The 20,999-nt window shown below is 40.3% G+C and overlaps 3 protein-coding genes across 3 annotated transcripts; 1 reads left to right on the top strand and 2 right to left on the bottom strand.

Annotated features, from left to right (window-relative positions):
- Positions 1–84: 84 nt before the first annotated feature.
- On the bottom strand, positions 85–2,504 carry gtf3ab (general transcription factor IIIA, b). The gene is made up of 9 exons (XM_085468409.1): positions 1,855–2,504; positions 1,648–1,742; positions 1,448–1,544; positions 1,285–1,373; positions 1,133–1,206; positions 979–1,059; positions 666–898; positions 390–443; positions 85–296 (listed from the first exon to the last, which is right to left on the bottom strand). The coding sequence occupies exons 1-9, from the start codon at positions 1,966–1,968 to the stop codon at positions 168–170; spliced, it is 966 nt and encodes a 321-aa protein (XP_085324535.1). The 5' UTR covers positions 1,969–2,504; the 3' UTR covers positions 85–167.
- Positions 2,505–9,104: 6,600 nt separating this feature from the next.
- On the bottom strand, positions 9,105–11,422 carry rpl21 (ribosomal protein L21). Its single transcript, XM_085468404.1, has 6 exons — positions 11,341–11,422; positions 10,521–10,599; positions 10,369–10,430; positions 10,004–10,116; positions 9,389–9,539; positions 9,105–9,230 (listed from the first exon to the last, which is right to left on the bottom strand). Exons 2-6 carry the CDS (start codon positions 10,585–10,587, stop codon positions 9,141–9,143), a joined length of 483 nt encoding a protein of 160 aa, XP_085324530.1. The 5' UTR covers positions 10,588–10,599; positions 11,341–11,422; the 3' UTR covers positions 9,105–9,140.
- A 1,298-nt stretch (positions 11,423–12,720) lies between these two features.
- usp12a (ubiquitin specific peptidase 12a) lies at positions 12,721–20,987 on the top strand. Its single transcript, XM_085468401.1, has 9 exons — positions 12,721–13,079; positions 14,066–14,146; positions 14,224–14,437; positions 15,759–15,994; positions 16,223–16,299; positions 16,774–16,857; positions 16,950–17,147; positions 19,922–20,000; positions 20,084–20,987. The coding sequence occupies exons 1-9, from the start codon at positions 13,032–13,034 to the stop codon at positions 20,183–20,185; spliced, it is 1,119 nt and encodes a 372-aa protein (XP_085324527.1). The 5' UTR covers positions 12,721–13,031; the 3' UTR covers positions 20,186–20,987.
- Positions 20,988–20,999: the final 12 nt, after the last annotated feature.

Here is a 20,999-nt window from a genome sequence, read left to right as displayed (position 1 = left end):
GTGTCATTTTCTACTTTGTAAGCGAATGCTGAAAGCCATTTTGGCATATTACACCAACAGCTATAGAAGCATTGCTGCAGTAAGTGCATTGATGAGGCTTTTATTCAAACAAAAACAGAAATGTGATGTTTCATCATTAAAGAACACATCCAGATCTTAACGCAGCCTCAAGGTCTGTTATTCTCCAGAGTTGTGCTGTGTAGCTTTGCAGCAAGCTCGTTGGCCTCCGCTTGATTGGCTGCAGCTGCCGGTCCGGCCCGCTGTGCCATGGGCAGATTCTTTTTAGGATGCAGTTTCTGGAAGAGGAGTAAAGAACCAATGCTGTAACATATTCAAGGACAAAGTGGGGAAAAGCCATCACCCCAAATCCATTTTAAGGTCAATAGTACCTTAAGCTTTTTCTTTGCTGGGTCATGCACCACTCCATGTCGCCACAGGCTTTCCTAATTAACAGCAAAGCAAGGAGAAAATAATTTAGTTTCTGGATTGGGGAAGAAAAAGAAAAAGCCCTGCCATATATAATGAAGGTTACAGGAAGTTGGTCATCACTGAAAACAATGTAGTCTGAGAAAAATCTCAGTTTGTCAACCACGTCATCACCATTGTTGGACAACACTGGCTTGAAAGTTATACATTTTATTCTATACACTGAAGTGCAGGTTCACCTTCATGGCAAAGCTCTTGTTACAGCCAGGAACAGCACAGCTGAAGGGCTTCTTCCCCTCATGGTCTCCCAGAACATGGCTCTCCAAGTTGAAGCGGCGAGTGAACTTTTTCTCACAACCTTCTTTGGGGCACGGAAACATTCTCTTTTCCCCGGAGTGGACGCGAAGCTCATGCAGGCGCAAGAACCAGAAGTTGCTGAACAGCTTGTTGCACTGTCCACACAGCACCTTGTCTGAGACCAGAGGAGTAGTTAGTGTTTTACAGCTGGCATGAGTCACATGGCATCAGTGCTTCCTAGAGTTTCATTTATACCTTTGTGTTCTTTTCTGTGCTTCAGATAATTTGACCAAGTTTTTCCCTGAAAAGGACACCCTTCAGTCTCACAAGGGTAGCCTGCCGCAGAAAGACGAAGGTTTTACTTGAGCACACGCTTTAAGAGAAATTCACTGCTCTGGTACCAACTTACCTTCATGTATTTTCTCATGATGCTTCAGTTTTTTAAGAGTGAGAAATTCTCTCGTGCATCCAGTCAAGGAACAACTTGAAAAGAAATAAGAGGTTAAATTTGAAATGGTCAAATACATGGAAAAAAAACAAGTCCTTGCATCAGCCACTCACTGAAAAGGCAGACTCTCTTGGTGCTCACACTGATGAGCTTTCAGCTGGTTCCTCTTGTTAAATTCCTTTTCACAGCCCTGATGATCACACTGAAAAAGCAGCAGAATTAAACAAATATAACGAAATCACAGGACAACTTAAAAGAAAATAAGCCTAGCCATACTTGAAATCTCTTTTCCTGTTGCTGATGGACTCGGGCCATGTGGTTCTTCAGGCTGGCGTTCCTGACAAAGGCCTCGGAGCAACCATCAGCCGGACACCTGGAGAGCAAAGAAGGTAACTGTTCAGAGCAATCAAGTCCTTTTTGTTTTGTTTTTTTTTTAACCTAATGACTTGACATTTAGGCACAAACTGCTTGCTTACTTGTGTGGCTTTTCCCCACTGTGACTGAGCTCATGTCTGGTGAGTTGGTAGCGGGTGCAGAAGCTCTTGTCACAGCTCTCACAGGAGAATGGTTTCTAAGATTTAACATAAGGCCAGGGAGCACTTAGCAGCCATTCAATCCGCCGCATTCAATTCTCACATCAGCTATTTATTGTTTCATGCTTCTAGCATTTCTGAGCCACTTACCAATCCTGTGTGTTTGCAAAGGTGAGCATCAAGCCTCCACGGTTTACTGAATGTAGCTTTACAATCAAAAAATGAGCAAACATAAGTTTTTTGACTTTGCAACCTCTCCCCCATCTTAAATGAGAGATGTCAGGTGTGGCCAAGGAGTAAACTTTTGTTTTCTGTTCGTCGGTGCAGGACACTGAGTGACCTACTTCCACCACATCTCGTGTATTTAATTTATATGATTGGAATGTACCAATTGAGGCAAAAGGGGGTGTCGTGCCTCAAAGAAATGATAAAATGTTAAGCATTCTGTACTCACCTACATTTACGGGTTACTTAATTTAGCATGTAAGATGCAAGAAAATGATTTAGACCCAATGATACTCAAACATTATAAAAGTCCAAGAGTCTTTCCTCTACAATGATTGATACAGGCTTTAAAAATGTCACCCGCAGTCCTTGCAGTAGGTTTCTCTATCAGCTGATCTGCTGTGTGGCACACAGCCCCAGAGAGAGGCGACTGCCTGTCTCCATTAATCACACACACACATTGAATTTACTCCACTAATCTTACTCTTATCAACCCTCCAATAAGGCTCTGTGATTGGTGTGATTTATGGTTGTCTGAAATATTTCTTCAGTGAGCTCCTTTGTAAGCAGCACACCTGAAACTAAATCAAATCACCTTTGAAAAGAAGACATTAGTGCAAATATATATATATATATATATATATATATATATATATATATATATATATATATATATATATATATATATATATATATATATATATACACATGTATATGTACATATACATATATGTATATATGTACATATATACATATGTATATATATACATATGTATATACATATGTATTCAATAAAATTAGTCACACTTTAATTTTAAAAATATTTTTAACATATGAATTTCTCATTTTGGTGTTTTAAGTGTTAGCATTTGTAAAAACATGTAACTTAAGTCGTGTGTGTGTGTGTATGTATGTATGTATATATATATACAGTATTGCTAAATTCAATTCAATTTCTTTATTGTCCCACAAGGGGAAATTAGTTTAGCTGCAGGAGGATAAAAATAAACAGAACAATACTATAAAATAATAATAACAATAATAATGATAGAAAGTTCAAGGACAATTATTTGCCATTAAGGAGACAATACGCAGTAGGGATAAAAGAGACCTGGAGTCTTTTAGTCCTCCTCGGAGGTACTCTAAAACGGCGGCCGGAAGGCAACAACTCAAACTCACTGTGAAGTGGATGGTTCACACAATTAATAATAGAATGAGCCTTTCTAAGCACATTTCTATTGTAAATGGCCAAAAGTTCATCTTGCCAGCGCCCTGAAATTTTGCTAGCAGTCTTTACCGGAAGTCCCAACCAAATTATACAGCAGTATCCAAATAATATAGAGACACTATATCAACAAACTGTACTTAATAAACCCAGGATGTTTGATATTTTATAAATCCAGTGTTGCAATAGAAAAAAAGTGTTCTTTCACACATTTTTAAGACTTAAATAAATTGAGCCCAAATTTTAAGGCTTTAAAAAAAATCATTCACTGACAATCCAGTGACATTATCTGCTTGTCTAAACATTACAGATCGCCCTGTGGGCCCATGCCGTGCTCTCATGTGAAACCTTTGACTGATTTTTGTGAATAAGGCCTATTGAGAGCCTGTTGGGCGTTACCTCAATGCCCTCCCACGCTTCAGGCAAGCATGCTGGGGTCAGTTGACACTGTTATCAATGTCCCCCTCTTTTCTTCCGGCTCCTCCCCCGACTACCAACACCACCGCCACCTGTGCTGTCAGGGACGGAATCAATACAGCTGGCCCAATACCTACATGTATGGCCGTGCCTACACCTGTCTCTGATAACCACACAGACTCTCACCCCACCTATCACACCCACAGATACTGCATGTTTGACCTGCAGTGGGATTTTCTTGTGCTTTTGTAAGCCCTTCAGGCCTATCCCAAACACTCCGTCACACCCACACTTGCATCACATTCTCAGATATTAGTCTCACAATCTCCGAAGGTCTTTTTTTCCAACCAAGAACAGGGAGAATAAGAGGAATGATGAGGCCTCAGATGGGAATAAGATCACAATGAAAACCGCCAGTTCACCCATATGGCAAAAATACATATCCTTTGTTGGTTTTCACTGGAATTTCACATGGGCTCCTCACAGCACAGCAACTAAAGTAGCTAACTCAGTTATTTCAGAACTCTGGGCTAAAGCAGAAGGTTGAAGTAACTGTAGCTAACTTTCATATTTACATAAGATTTTTAAGCAAGTTTAAAAATGTTACAGATAAGTAGAAAAAATAGTTACAAAAAATAAATAAATAAAGCTGCTGGAACATGAAATACCCCTAACATCAACATTTCAGCGGCAATACAGTCTACTGCACGTATAGTTGAATATTCTCTTATGAATCTTTTGTACATTTACTCAATCGCAATCATGAAAATGGAAGAACTCCTTAATTTTTCCTTAGCTACCTGTTTTTGATTTATTTATTTTTTGAGAAGCAGCATAGAGCACATGCAAGGAGGATCTACCCATCGCTGAATCTGTTAGGAAATACCCTGAATCATCAGGGTGAATCCAAATAAAAGCCAACAACACACAGAAAGGTGCCCTTTAAAAAAAAAAGACTGCAGTGCTACAAATAACTAAGTGTGCCCCGTGACTCAGGAGCTTGTAGAATCACAGTTAGCAGCAACAACTTCACGGCTTTTCTTCTGTATTACTTTATCCTGTCTCTCACGTCGCCATTGTGGAATGTTGTCTTTTTTTTCAGGTCCCGCCACAGCATTTCAATCAGGTTGATGTCTGGACTTTGACTGGGTCATTGAAACATCTTGATTCTTTTCTTTTTCAGCCACTCTGTTTTAGATTTGCTGTTTTGCTTGGGATCATTGTGCTTTAAGTTTTTTTTTTTTTATTCTTTAACTATTAAACAGATGTGGGTCCAAAACAAGTTCAAATCATGACCCCTCCACCACTGTGCTCACAGCTGGTATGAAGTGTTCGTGCTGACGTGCTGTTTGACTTTCTCCAAATGTGGTGCTGTGCATTACAGTTAAACATCTCCACTTTGGTCTTGTCTGTATAAAACACTTAAGAAGTCTTTGTGGTTTGTTTAGATGTGGCTATACAAACTTAATCTTGTTAAGCATGTTCTTTTAGCTATTAGAGGCTCCCTCCTGGCAACCGTTCCAAACAAGCCATGCTCGTTCAGTGTTTTTCTAAATGTGCTGTCATGAACTTTAACATTTGTCCTCTTCTGGGAAGACTGGAAATCATGGCAAATGTTGAAAAACAAGTGGAACGATGGATTTCAGATTGTTTGGAAATGGCCTTATAACAGCTACCAGATTGATGGGCAGCAACAGCTGTTTTCCAAAATCATTCCAGATGTTTTTCTTGGCATTGTACTGACACGCACCTGAATGCTCCACACCAACAAACTAGTAAAACTTCATCTGTTTTTCTAGAGCCAGTCACACTTAGTAAGTGCTACTTATCCTCTCAATTCCCATTGAAGCAGTAACGGTGTGTTTTGTTTATTACAATTGTTTCTCTTTTGATTTTTTTCCAGTACTTCCCTTCAGTTACAGCTACCACTTTTCAGAGAATAAATCACAATGGGAATAGAGCTTATTGGGACATTTTTACTTTTTTTGAGAGATTTCAAACCCTGGGCAGATTAACCAAATAAATCTCAAAGATAATACTAACTCTGTGTTATTCAGGTAAAGTGGGAAAGCAGATACTTGTGAAATGTCATATCTGCATATCTTGCCATGTAAGTTCTCCGCATAAAACTCTTGTCTGTGTCCATGACCAACTATCTGCTGTTTGTGTGTGTGTGTGTGTGTGTGTGTGGTTAATATGTAACGTCCTGGGTCGATACAGCTGCTCCGAGCTGCTGGCTGAGCTGACAGACTCAATCTGTGTGTGTCAAATGTGTGATTAAGGAGTTCATAGTGCTCCGCGGCTTTTATCCACAGGCCTCGTCTTTCTGCCCTCCTCCCTCTCGCTTGCTTTCTCTCTCCTATTTACACTCTGTTTCCTCAATCAGTAACTTCTATGAGTCAGGGCCACACATGACACTCCGTGTGTCTGTGAGAACAAGCACACACACACAGGCTCTGTATGTGAGGTGAAAATCACAGAATGAAATAGAAGCGGACAGCCAAAAAATCACAGACATCCCTCTTTGGTTAGTGACCACAAAGTCTTATTGAATTTGTTCTGTCAGCTTTTGCATCATCTCCTTGGCTGAGAATAAAAAAACACCCAAAAGCATGAATCTGATTCATAAAAACCTGGGGTGGCCTTTGTCAGAGGACCAATATTTAATTTTTAATTCAAATGTTCAGCCGATATCTGCATAGATGCCATTTCTCTTATCTAGACACTCCAAGTCAATTCCAGACCTTTCCAATCAATACCAAAGGCTTTGGCTGCCAGCCTGCTTATTGACTGATTACATTTTGTTTTTCAGGTTGTTGGACACGTATTACAATGGCCTGATAACATCCATGCATGAATATCATGACCTCAGGTCTGCAGGGTTATGGATAGGCAGAAATGAGCCTTTTAGAAGTATACACTTTATTTACAAATTCTTCTACAAGTATTTTTTCTCTTTTTAAAAAAAATACAAACTCGGATAATACAACTACAGAAGTAATTTTTTTTTTTAAGTCCCTTGAGCTCATTCCTCCTTGCGGGCGATATCTCTGTAAACTGGTCCTAATTTGTGTAAATATTAGGTAGAGCACTGAGGTGGGATGAGATAACCTATTTGTCACGTAACCAGCCAGCCATTCAGCCTCCACTGATTAAACAGCCCACATCAAGCGGTCCACACACAGGTACACAAACACTTACATAGGCATGACCCTGTGTACACATTCTTGTATTCAGCCGGGCAGGTGGGGGGTGGGGGGGGGTCATATATCAGCTGCCAAACAGTGAAACTTTATGATTGTTTAAAATATCCTTATTTTTATGAAACACATAACTTAACATACAGTGTGGGGGAAAAAAGTTTTCATGTGACTTTATGCAGTCCTGTCACAATCTAAGTGCACTTTTCCAACAAAGTTGCTTCTGAAGGAGCCACAAGACTTCTGGAACAATGTCCTTTGAGCAGATGAGACCGAATTGGAGATGTTTGGCCATAATGCTGATAACATAATGCTGGTAGCTTATCAGCACAAACACCTCATACCGACTGTCAAGCATGGTGGTGGAGGGGTGATGCTTTGGGCTTCCACCCACAGGACCTAATCCAGTGTTTTACCCTGACTCTGAATTATTGTTCCACATCAAGGCCATCGGTCCCGCAGCTAAAGCTGGGTCGAGACCGATTCATGCAACTCATAGGTACGCCAGCAAATCTACAATAAAATGGCTGAAAATTAAGAATCAAGATGTTGTAATGGCCCAAAGTCCAGCCCGGATATTGCAAAACATAAATATATGGTATTCTGAATCTTTTAAGTGAAGTTTAAATTTATTGATTTGGCTTGTTAGTAATTAATCTAATAATACAAAAAAAAAAAATCTTCCTCACAGGTCAATACTTTAGATTTGAGATGAATTCAACAGATAACATCATAATTATGAACTCCCTGTAGATTCATCCAAGTGTTTTAGAATCTAGTATTATCTAATATAATATTGAAAATGTTATATCCTGCTTTATTTCATTTTTACTTGTGTAAAAAGACTTCATTGGCTTCCCACAGGAACAAATATAGTAACTATTGTTAGAGTATCATCTTGTTAATAGATGCTAAGAATTTAAATTGCTATTCAAAGGCTTCTAAACCACAGATTTTATCTATTAAATGAGTAATAAGACAAAAAAAAATTACTAAAGTCTAAATTATAAATGAATGAAAACTTAAAATGCCCTAGTGCAGAGGTAGGCAGGGGACATCCTAATTATAACATATAACCATGATGTTTGGAGTATGTTTGAGGGAACTGTTGAATCATGTTCTGTGTACACCTAAGGTAAAGTCGTGGATAATACTTCCCCTGGTGACAGTCTCTCACATTCACCAAATATGATACATCAGCACACTTTAGTTCATCTGTCCAGCCACACGCTTGATGCCTTCAGGCTGAGCTCAGCACACACCCTGGTGCACACTGCCACCTACTGTCTAAACAGTAGAAACCCAGCTACCTGACTGAGACCTGATATGCATTTTCATTTGCCTGCTCGATCTAACTTGCACACACCTAATCACCATTTTTATTTTTTAATTCTCCCAGGGAACTCTCGGGCTTCATTTTCTCCCCTTTGATGATATTAATGAGTGATACATGCATTCTGTTTCTGTATCACTAAATTAAACTGCAAGATTCAAAGCTGTTTTGTTTCATTTAATAAACACGTGGCAACAATTTAGACTCTGAAACCGAGGCTTGCTTTCACGCTTTGCAGGAGTGAATGGGTCTGTAGTGACAAACCAGTGAATGATAAATAACATAATAATATATCATAAATAATTAGATAAGTGGTAAATATAATTTAAAAAACAACACTATAGATTAACTGATAGCTGAAAATGTCATTATTTGCTCATTTTTTATACAGAAATGCTCAGCATTCTGAGTTCACCTTTTCAAACCAAAAGTTGCTTTTTTTTTTTAAAGGTCTGGAGTGTTAACGTAGTGTTGGTGTTGCCAGACACTGTAATAGAGCAATCGTTATGACAATAAATTTAGCGGTGACACAACAGTGCTACCCTGCACCCCTTTTTATACAAATTGTAATTTATTACTTTTGTTTGGCATTACTGAGAAGATATGGACACACATGATCCAGAACAGGGGAAGTTTGTCTGGTTTTCACAGATCTAACTGAGATAGTGTACAAATCCAGACATACAGCTTTCTTCAGAAAGCAAGTTTACGATATTTAAGATTATTCTCACTATTGCATTTGGGTGTAAACGCCCATATTGTCCTTACCCTCCTGTGTACTCACAGGGGAAATGTAAACTAGTAGAAACCTGTCAGCTACAGCTGTGCAGATGTGAAATGCTTGTGACATGTGTGCCAGTCACTCTCAGTTCGCCGGTGAAATGAAATTCTCTTTATTTCATTTAGAGCAATCAAAGGAGGAGAATCATCACTGAGTGATGGCTCATCATGACACAGAAATACATGATCAAATGTGTGAACAGATGACAACTGCAAGGAGTGTGTGTACAAATATCTTTTATTTTAATCAAGCACTTTACGCCATGAACTCGTATGGGATGGGCTCCAGCAGCTGTGGCTCATTTCTCTTAGTGGTGACAAAGTGAGCCTCACGAGGAGGAGCAGGCTGAGGAGACAGGAAAATGAATACAATGAAGCACAAAAATACTCCTTTAATAAATCTAATTATATTCAAATTACACATCTGGGTGGTCTTTTTACTTTTTGAATATTTCAGGCTTTAACAATTCTCTATTCACGTGTTACAATAAACTCGGCTCATACCTGGCGCTTCAGTTCCACCCAGGTGCCCTTCTGCTTGGCCTCCAGCTTCTTGCGCTCATTTTCCTTAACGCGCTGCAGGAAGCTGTCCCTGCTCTTTGAGTGCTTCACGTGCTCAATACGCACATTAATCCTCTTGGCCAGGATCTTGCCTCTGTGAGTGTGAACAATTTCAATTAACAGTTTATAAAAAAAAGAAACTGGGCAATGGTAACGTTTCCTTTAATTGTGTTGTGAAAATGGTCTTTCAATGTCCAAATGTCTCCTGCATAAAATCCCAGGTCAACACAGAGGAAGGTATGCTGGGATTCTTAAGGATGAAATGCTTTCCCCCACATGAATGGCCACCATGGACAGAACGGTTCATGGTAGCAAAGTGAAGATGGGGTCATCTTTCCTCTCACTAGGTAAAGTGCATGAGCCAACACACACCAGTGAGAGCAGACAATAATGATCACATAGTTGGAATCAAGACTTAACCCGGCCATGCCAAGTTGATCAACAGTTTCCTCTGATTAGTTATTAGATTCTTTTATTTGTAGACGTTCTAAGTCATCTGGTGTGTGCTAGCTCAAAGTGCACAAATCTAAACATCCAAAAATAAAGGATCTTACTTACTTGACCTGCTTGTTGACAATGATGCCGACAGCATGTTGGGTTACATTGTAGATGCGTCCTGTCTTGCCGTGGTAGCATTTATGAGGCATACCTTTCTGAACGGTTCCTGTGCCCTGAAACAAAATCATAATAGTTTTATCAGTTGCATTTCTACAAACCACTTGTCAAATTCTTTCTCATGGGGAGTAGCTGCTCAACATGTGATGCTTTTATTTAAATTAGGTCTGATTTGAATTAGGCACACTTGGTCATTAAAACACATTTTAAGACATGCACATTTCCCAAAGCACTTTATAAAGAACTCAGCACATTTACTTCATAATCACTGGGGTGTCTCAGTCAGGTAGTGCTTTGATCTTGCTTACCTTGATGTCAACAATGTCTCCCTTCTTGTAGATACGCATGTAAGTGGACAGAGGGATTGGGCCTGTGAAAGAGAGAGAAGGAAAGACACGTTACAGACTTTATACACACACACTTGTGAGCAGTTTACCTGCGCTTCAAACTTGGGACTCACCATGCTTGCGGAATGGCCTGCTGAACATGTACCTGGTCCCCCTCCTCTTGCCTCTGGTGTTCGTCATGATGCCTGATTACTGAGAGAAAACACTTAGATTAGACACACGTAAGTGTGACCATTGCCTACTAATGTAAGCACGTAATTTTAGCAGGTGTGTAATAATATAAGTCAATAAAGGAGTTTATTTACATCTAACTGCGCCAGATGATGGGAAATTAGAGCGACTGTCACTTAGAGAAAACATTGTTTTCAACATTGTAACATAAACACGTGGAAGTTCATATTCGTCACATGACTACAAACCTGCTGAATGAGCTCTTTCTACACAAACAGCCGATAAATAAAATACACGACCCCAAATATCCCTCACTTTTCAACAACAGAGGTGCATTAGCCTACAAAACTACTATACATAGCCAGCGCATCACGAAACATAGCAATGCACAGCCTAGCAGGGACAATTCAGTCCGCTATACTGAGCGGTAACTAACATTTTAGAGCCACGTCATGAAAAACGCTTTAATGAAAATGTAAAATATCGGTGTTTCGTGTCTTTCAGTAGGAATAAAAGGGTTTCGGAGGGAGCAAAAAAACTGCTTCTATTAAACGCTCCTCTGCCTGGCAGGCCCACATGGAGAGCCACGCTACTGAACCGGAGGGCTGTAAACGGAGAAAACTACTCCCAGTGACGCATTTTCAACCATTAACAACACCGTGGCGCATGAGGGAACAACTGCGGTGGATATATAAGTGAAACTGTGCATGTAAGAAGGGATAATATAGATGAAAATCGACTTTTAAACAGAGAACATCTTACCCCCGGTCTCTACAAGATGGCGGGTACGGCGGAAAGAGAGAGCAATGGCCCCGAAACTCCGCCTTGTGAAGCTGATTCAGGAAGCCCGTGAGATTGCCTGAACGAAAAAACGACCGAGAGAGAGCAGCGGTAACGCCTAGGTTGAAGACGAATGAAGAAGTCTTGGTTTTGTAGTACATGGATGGCAATTGTCAGACTTTCACATTTATGAAGTGCTGAATAATACAATAATATAATACAACAAAAAAACACTTTCCAGACGCTCAAGTAGACATCATCAGGTTGGCTCTGTGGACAAATATGATATTTCCTGATTATATTTTACTATAAGCCTAGATAGTTTTTAAAACGCATGATATTGTTTCCGTGTTTATTCTATAAGTCTAGTTTTAAATTTTATTTCACCTAAATAAAATATTTTCCAAATGAAACATTCATTTGGAAAATATTTTCCAAATGAATGTTTAACTTTAGTTAGCTATAGTAACATTGGTGGAAACACTACAAAATGGGTTTTAGAATTTAGAATAGAATTCAACTTTATTGTCATTGCACATGCACAGGTACAGGGCAACGAAATGCAGTTTGCATCCATCCAGAAGTGCTTTAGTGATATAGATATATTACAATATATATTAGCAATAATATAGATATGTGAGTATATTACAGAAATGGGTCTATTATGGTATGTTATAATGTACACGGTATGAAGTATGTTGTGTTTTGGGGCATATTTTAGGACTGTGGTATATTTTTAATATTAAAATACAAAAATCCAAATTTTCCTAGTACTGAACAATGTTTCATTAATTTTTTAAAATTATTTTAGCCAAATTTTTTAATTCATAACCTGAAATGCCTATATAGGTTAAAATAACAAATGTAAAAATAGATCTGTATTGTGTTCATTAGCAGGGTGGATCAGTGAAACTAACTTTATATAGATAATATCATCTTTTTCACGTTCTTTCATTGTAGGGATGTTTAACTACACATCTATCTATCTATCTGTTGAACTGATTGAATTTAGTTGATACCCTCCTTCCTCTAATTTTCACATTTTGAAAAGCCATCAGTGTGCAAGACTGAACCCCTTTGCGGGCCTGTTCAGGTCCCAGAATTATATGTTTGACACGTCTGTCATATGTGTTTTCTCGCAATTTTATTATTTGTTCCGGTAATTTTAACGCTAGGTATTTACTTAATTAAATTTGATTAAATTTTGTCCTAGAATGGCAGTCTTAAAATAAATTATTTGAAAAAAGAAAAAATGAACATAGAAGAACAGTTGTGTGCAACGCAATGAGGACTTACTCAATGGCTCTGGATGCAATGTAAGCATGCGCAACACTTGACTTCAGTCAACCTTTAATTTCTTCAGTGACATGGGCCTCAACAACACGTCACGTGATATTGCTTGATTTTTATTCGCCAGATAACTGCATCTGAGTAGGCATCGAAGAAATGTCATAATGTGTGGATACAATAGCCACAAGCTTTTTTATATACGCTGTATTGAAGCTACTCACTTCCGTGATTAAAGCTAAAACGGAAGCACCCGACAGAGAACGCTCTCGCGTTCTTGAGCAATTGGACCTTCCGTCGCGAGCTCCGCAGAATCTACCCTCACGAGGGGAGCCAGCCCAGTCTTGTCAGCGCGCTGCGGTGTGGTGGAAGATGGCGCTAGCCGAATGGAAATCCTAATGACAGTCTCCAAATTTGCCTCTTTTTGTACCATGGTAAGTGCGCGGCAGTCTCATACTGTTATTAGTCAGACTATAGGGTGGTACGGAAACCGCGGCTGCGCTGCTATTGGCGTTTTAAGCCGTGGAATTAGAAATGAAAGCAGTAAATTTTGCTGCCAGTGCTAGCCAAGCAGTTTTTCGTCTATAGCCCAGCCAAGCAAGCAGCCACCCACCGCCTTCTCCGCTCCCCGCTTTTTGTTAACGACAGTTGACGGGCACACGGGAATGCTTGCTGCTTTATTACTCATAGCTTGACGACTTATTTGGTTAACATTTCTCACAGCTTCCCCGGTGACAGTGCACCTGCTGCACCTGTGATTTACAGCTAACTAGCTAACGTGAAGGTAACTAAAGCTAAACCAGTGTTTCTGCTTGCCAGCAACTGAAACACAGCTGGATAATGGGTGACTTCCGAGGATTAATCTGCGGTATGTGACGGGAAAACAATGAGGAGAACAGACAAGTTGTCGTGGGAATCTGCCAGATAATATTAACGCGGGCAATGACGACATTGTTTAACATTAGCTGCGCAGTTGTGGACCCATTCCAGGTCCAGATCTACTCTGCACAGTTTGTTGCTGTCTGCACGGCGCGTCCTAGCCTTTCACCCGTACTAAATAATACCAAAGGGATACATATGCAGCCACCGAGTCATCGTAAACTTCAGAAACCTTTGAAATTGAACGTTTTCTGTTCTGAAACATGCAGTTTTGATCAGTTTTGCTTCTCGTGTTGACTTGAGTTGTGTCTAAGAACAGTTAAGGAATTATGACTCCTGGCAAAAAAAGGTTTAATATGAAAAAAGCTGGTCTTGGAGCTTTAAGCACCCACTGTTTTTTTTTCCATTTATAGCAGCATACATGACCTTGAAAATGTGAAGCTAAGACAGGATTTGCATTGGGATTCGGATGCAGTGTTGAAGAAAATTATCTGTCTTGTTTGAGGACAGTAAAATATTTGTCTGTCTGCTGTGTTTACAGGGCGCCAATGCCTCTGCTCTGGAGAAAGAGATTGGATCTGAGCAGTTTCCAGTCAATGAGCACTACTTTGGTCTGGTCAATGTAAGTGAGCAGTAACACTACCTGTGTTGCATCTGTACCTGACAAGTGCTCACATTGGGTTTTCCTCTTGTTTGTAGTTTGGAAACACTTGCTATTGCAACTCAGTGCTGCAGGCTCTGTACTTCTGCCGGCCTTTTCGGGAGAAGATCTTGGCGTACCGGAGTCAGCCTCGACGGAAGGAGAACCTGCTTACCTGTCTGGCTGATCTGTTTCACAGCATTGCCAATCAGAAAAGGAAAGTGGGAGTCATACCACCCAAGAAGTTTATCACACGACTGCGCAAAGAGAATGGTGAGAGGAACTGATCCAGACAGGGAGATTGGTGGAACAAAAAAAGACATTGCAGAGAGTGAAACTATAATTTGCTGACCTGCAGAGACAGCAAGTAGGGCTGGGCGATATGGCCTAAAATCCATATCACAGTATAATTTGAAGCATGTGCGGTAACGATATATATTGCGATATATTCTTTCCTTCTGTATAACGTATTTTACAAACTATAAGGCACACTTAAAATCCTTTAATTTTCTCAAAAATTGACAGTGTGCTTTATGTATGAATTGTGGTTGTGCTTACTGACCTCGAACAGATTTTATGTAGTAAAGGTGCACAGAAATCTGTCAAAAAATGTTTTAGTACGACTTTGGTAAGCTATGAAGCTGCACCGTTTGATGGACTGCCAGAGCATTACAGCTACCGTAGTCAGGAGCCTTGCAGAGTAATCTGGGTCCAAAACTCCGTCTGCTTCAGGTCCCAAAGTCAAAGGAACACTGCGGCATCACTGAGAGTTACAAACTGTCTAAATTCTTTCATCTTTAATAAAATGATCAGCGTTGCTGCTTTACCAGGTGTAACAATTAAGTTTAACATCCAGGCATCCATGAAAACAGAATTTATTACATTTAACAGAGTTAGAAGTTAACAGAAAGTTAGCTGGCTAGTTTCCACCTAAACATGATATAGCATGTTCTGACTGAGAGATGTCTGAAAAAATTCAAACGTACAGCTCTGCTATCACTTCCAACATAAATGAAGACAGAAAACTAAACAGCAGTGACTGAAGTTGGACTAGCTGGTATATAATGTTGTGCTACGTGATCGCTAGCTACACAGCTACGTTAGCATAACATTAGCACAGTGAAGCTCGAGGATGAACGCTAACTTTTTTCCACTCGATGAAAGTTAACGTGAGAGTTTCTGGTGGTTAGGGACAAATGCAATCACATGGCAGGATCCTAAAAACGGACCAAACTTCAGTCAGGAGAACAACTGAGATAATCCATCCATCCACAATAAGAGGTTAGTCATTAATATACTGCACCAACATGGGAATAGAGCAGCTGCGAGAGAATTCAACATTAATGTTGAAAGTGGAGGAAGCTCAGGTTTTGGCTTTCCCCATATTCCAAAAGTGCTTCTCTTTGCTATTACTGCCGCCCGGCATAATTTGCAGATGATGTTGTTTGTAGCTGCAATGCTTTCGACCAAAACAATATACCGTTTATACCGCCCAACCCTGACAGCAAGACATCCTGTTGTTGTTGTTGTTGTTGCTTCTGAACTTGGAGAAACGCTAAAAATGCTGCTTTTTGTTGCGATTTTTATTCCTCAGAGCTCTTTGACAACTACATGCAGCAGGATGCTCACGAGTTCCTAAACTACCTGCTGAATACTATTGCTGATCTGCTTCAAGAAGAGAGGAAGCAGGAGAAGACAAACGGCCGCCTGGCCAATGGCACTTTGGACTCGCAGAACAACAACAGCAATGCCACACCTGCCCCCACTTGGGTCCATGAGATCTTCCAAGGCACTCTGACCAATGAGACGCGCTGCCTCACCTGTGAAACGGTGAGATTCTTCACTTCATTCTGACACATAAGGTGTCATATCATCTTAACAAGACGGTTGCTAAACAGATTTGTTCAATATGCTTGCAAGGATAAAGCTGCAGTGGCACCACAGAGCTTAGTTTTTGTGCAAACATTGTTTAACTTAAGGAATTAAAACCTAAGACCTGACCGTGTAGTTTAACAGTTATTCTAACCTTTACAAGTCTTTTTGTTTTTTGTTTTTCAGATAAGCAGCAAAGATGAGGATTTTCTGGACCTCTCTGTTGATGTAGAACAGAATACCTCCATCACACACTGCCTCAGGTAAAGCAACACTGCTGCATCAGCAATTGAAGGAACAGGATTAGTAGCTCCGTGCAACGATTGTGAAAAATGACACCTATTTGATGGTTCCAGGCTCTTAAAAGATAGCATTTGCTGCCTGTTTTCTTCTTACACTTCGTTTCTTTGGGTTTTGGACTGTTGGTTAGACAAAACAAAGCCATCTGGAGACAACAGGCTGGGCTCCTGGAAACTGAAATGGGTCATTTTCACTGTCTTTCGATTGAAAAGATCAAGTAACTGCAACCATTTTAGATCTTTCCTAACACATCTTGTTGAAGCCCACTTAAGTCAGACTGAAGTTATTATTAACATTTTTGTTACCGGCCATTTCATGTCAGAATAGCTCCTGCAAAAAGGCCTGTTATTAACTGGAAGTGAGTCACACCCTGCATTTTGTTGTATTTTTAAATGTGGAGTTAAAATTGACCGATTTTCTCTTTTGATTCCTCTCAGAGGTTTTAGTAACACAGAGACACTGTGCAGTGAGTACAAATACTACTGTGAAGAATGTAGAAGCAAGCAGGAGGCACACAAGAGGTCAGTGTATAGGTTCATTTTTAATGTATGATTTTGTTTGTGGTTGGACATTTATATCCAGCGTTGCACTCGTCATTGTTCTTTTAATGTAGGATGCGTGTAAAGAAGCTGCCGATGATCCTAGCTCTGCACCTGAAGCGCTTTAAATACATGGAGCAGCTGCAACGCTACACCAAGCTGTCCTATCGCGTCGTCTTCCCCCTGGAACTCCGCCTCTTCAACACCTCCGGGGACGCCACCAATCCTGAGAGGCTGTATGACTTGGTCGCCGTGGTGGTGCATTGTGGGAGGTGTGTATGTGAACACATAACCGGTATAGAGAGATAAACACTTAATTCTTTGTTTTAATAATAAAATACATTTGAACCCGTAGGCTCAAGAGTAAAGTTGCATTACATCTGAATCTCATAGGGCAACATGTAGACTCTTGTGCATGGGTGGTGCAGTGGTTAGCACAGTTACCTTAGTTTGAACCTTCCTGAGGCGCCTGTGGTGTTAGCTTGCTATGTGTTACTACCTTTCTTCTAGCTACTCCGGTTTCCTCCCATGGTCCAAAGGCGTGCATGTTAGTAGGTTAACTGCTGATTCTAATCTGGCTGTAGAAGTGGAAATGAGGTAGATAAAGTAGATATGACAAAGTTTAGCTCATTTAAGTTTCCATCAATGCTCAGCTGTGTTCTCCTTTATGTCTGTACTGCCTTTGACCCAGTGTCACTGGGAGTTAGTCTGTCAGTGTTTATTCAAGGTGTTTCACTGCTTTTCAGCAAGTGGATGCTGAAACAGAGTCCAGTTTTCCACAGCTGTTTTAGGAATAATAGATTACACTTGAGTTTTTCTGTCTCCTGTCGAACTAAATTCCAGGGATGAATTCGTAGCATGACATTGATGGTCAAGGCTAAAGCCGCTGATTAGTCACAGAAATAAAACCGACAATTATATCATGCATCAATTTCTCTCAATTTTTTGTAAATTGTTTAGTCCGTAAATGTAAAGAGAAAGTAAATATTTCCATTTAATGAACATTACTCACTATTGAGAATGAAGAATGACACTATCAAGTCATTCTTAATTGGGGGTTCACTTTTCTACTCCTTATTGCCTTCTTACTGGGTGCAAGTGAAATACTTCAGTGTTTACCTTTTGACAGGTGAACTGCTCATGATGTTACAGAGATGAACCGTACCAAAAAAAAAAAAAAACATCTGTCTTCCAAGTACAGTTTATATTGCCCTTTATCTCTTCCCAGAAAAGCAAAATAAACAGCAACTCTAAAATATATGGTAGTGGTCTGCCAGCTGTTCACCGCACATCCGCCACTTGTTTTTCCACCTGTCTGGACATACTTATATTTAGGGGTCATAAAATATCTTAACAGGCTTTTACTGCAAAACTTTCCAGGAACCTGAGTTGGTAGAAGCAACTGCATCAGCCACATAGTCTGCCAATCATTCTCTGTAATGGAAGCCCCAGGCTCTATCCCACTTTTCAGATTTCAGCACATTAGTTGCTAGATTTTACTTTTATGCATTATGCTCACCGAAACTTTGTCAAAGACCAGAAACAAGGTACACCAAGAGTCTTCCCCCAGCAAGTCAGCGTGCCCTCCTTACCACAAAAACTAACTAACAGACTAAAACCAGGAATACAGTGGGTGTGTGGATTCTCTGATTTCTTGTCCTCATCACTTGCTCTGTGACACAGCTAACATAAAAAACGGACCCCGTACCGTTTTTGAAAGATGCAACACGGGGAGCCACTTCTGAAATGCTCCATCAGCTCTGGTAGCTGCGATGTACCTATACCCAGAGTATTCCTGGGAAACTCTAACCCTCAATGTGATAAATCTTGGCCTCACAACCCACAGGACACTGTGTACTCCAATGTCCGCTCTCTGACAGGTCACAGCTGTTTCAGAGGCACAAAGGAGACCTAAACAATAACAATCAGGCTGACACTTTTAATAACTGGTCTCATAATGATGATTCAAAGCTTGCATCGTTAAGCTTGCCTGCTTAAACTCGGCAACATTAAGAAACATCAAATTATGATATGTTTTCTAACCCTTTCCTATCATTTCGTCAGGCTTATTGCATCATAAGAATAGAAAGTGTTACATCAAAGCTGCACAGGTGAAGCTGAGGTTAGTCGAGTTAGACAGAATTAATAACTGCTTTCGATTTCAGTTTTATACAAAAAAGGGCTTGAGGCGCTTCCTGGCATATTGTTGTACTTACCAGACTTGCTTGCAGTCGTGTTAACATTTTCATAATTAATAGTTAAAGCTTTGATTGTACCCGTCTTGGCACTTAGCAGTAGAGAAGTGTCTGAAAACCAAACAAATGCAGATGACTCACTTCAAGTGAAGAGTGTTGATTTATATTGAGTGTTTTATATACAGAGTGTTTTAATCCATTAGTGCTTATAAATTGGTAATGTAGAAGTCATTTCTTACCCTTTCTCTCGCATGCTACTGAATCTGTTGTATTATTACAAACCTCCACGTTGAGATGGTCACTGTTGATTTTAGACTTGTGCAGTGAATCTTTGCAGAGTATACAATGTAACTAACGTATGTAAGTGGTAGATGTACGCCATAGCCTCGATGTCCTCCATTGTTCTCTTGGGTTTGTGTTGCATACAAATTATGTCATTGGGCTTTCGGGCCACCTTTCTATGACAGCCCCACCCATATTAAAGTGGTACTCAGTCATAATGGGGAAAATGGCTCAAACTGAGTGGACCTGAGTAAGTGCTTGTTGGGGGAAAAAACTCGAGTCGTTTTGGCAAATCTCCCTCCATCAGTTTGCTGACGTCTCTGTCCTCATATTGAGGGGATGATTGTTATTCTTACTGGTTCATTCAAAAACTGCAGTGGAAAAGTAGCTGGAAATGCACAGGAAGAATTAACAGTACCGAACAGGCTAATCACGAGGTTTTGTTACATTTCCAGGGAGTTGGATGTCAGATTAGGGTGTAGTTTTAACACCGAAATATAAATCTCCTGTCAGGCTTAATGGTTAAAAGTGACTTTGCTGAGCTAATGTGCTGTTTTATTTCTCTTCAGTGGTCCAAACAGGGGTCACTACATTGCCATTGTGAAAAGTCACGACTTCTGGTTGCTGTTTGATGACGATATTGTAGAGGTGAGCGAGTTTATTTGTGTGATTTAGAGTTCACTGTAAGCCTCTATTTCTAAAGAAAATCATTCTCCATTTCTGTTCCACAGAAAATCGATGCACAGGCCATAGAAGAATTCTACGGTCTCACTTCTGAAATCTCCAAGAACTCTGAGTCGGGCTACATCCTCTTTTATCAGTCCAGAGACTAAATTTGGATCCTTGTGTGTTACTGCATAACCCAAGAGAAATGCTCTGTTTCCTCTCCGTGGACGGCGGCAGACTTTAAACGCACCACAGCAGCCTGCACAGTGTCATACCTGTCTGCACAGCTGTAATCCATACCTGTGCTTTTTACACACTCGGCAGTGCAGCTCAGCTGTGGAAATTCCCCATACGTACCAGCCTGACCCCGTCCTTCCTGCCCCTTCCACAGCCCCCCGCCCATGATCCGCTGCTGCTGCTGCTGCTGCTGCTGCTGCTGCTGCTGCTCGGACAATAAGACGATACTGAATGCAAACTGTGTCAAGATTGTTTTTAAAAAAAGAAAAAGACTTTGAATGAGGGTTGTACAGATGTTTGTTGGTTGTATGAGTGGCGTTTTAGTTTTTGCTTTGGGTGTGGGTTGAATGGGTATTTAATAATTCATATGATGTAACATTGGCCTGGTGTCTTCACCCCCCACATTGTGACCTGGAACGTACTGAGAGAGGATCATGGATGTAAAGGAAGATCAATTGTTGGGGGGAGTGGGTGGGTGTCCCACATAGAGGACACACCAGGCTGTGTATTTCTACAGTGTACAGAATGGTATTTGTATAAATATTACAAGAAGATAAAATTATCATAGGAAAATGTTAGACCTTGAGAAGACGTATTAACACTATGGTGCACTTTTGATACCGTTTTGTAGGTGTTGGCAAGCTTAATGTGAGGGTTTGCTTGAAAAAAGGCCTGTTGTGAAGCGATCATTTTCTGTTTTAAAGAAAAAGAAATAAAGCCAGTAAGAATGAGGCTGGGTGTGCT

The sequence above is a fragment of the Copadichromis virginalis genome, linkage group LG9, assembly GCF_057382275.1.
Source record: "Copadichromis virginalis isolate Kocher_CV1m ecotype Utaka linkage group LG9, C_Virginalis_male_GT1.1, whole genome shotgun sequence".
NCBI lineage: Eukaryota > Metazoa > Chordata > Actinopteri > Cichliformes > Cichlidae > Copadichromis > Copadichromis virginalis.
The sequence above is the reverse complement of the archived record's forward strand: the minus strand, read 5'-3'. Positions and strand labels throughout refer to the sequence as shown.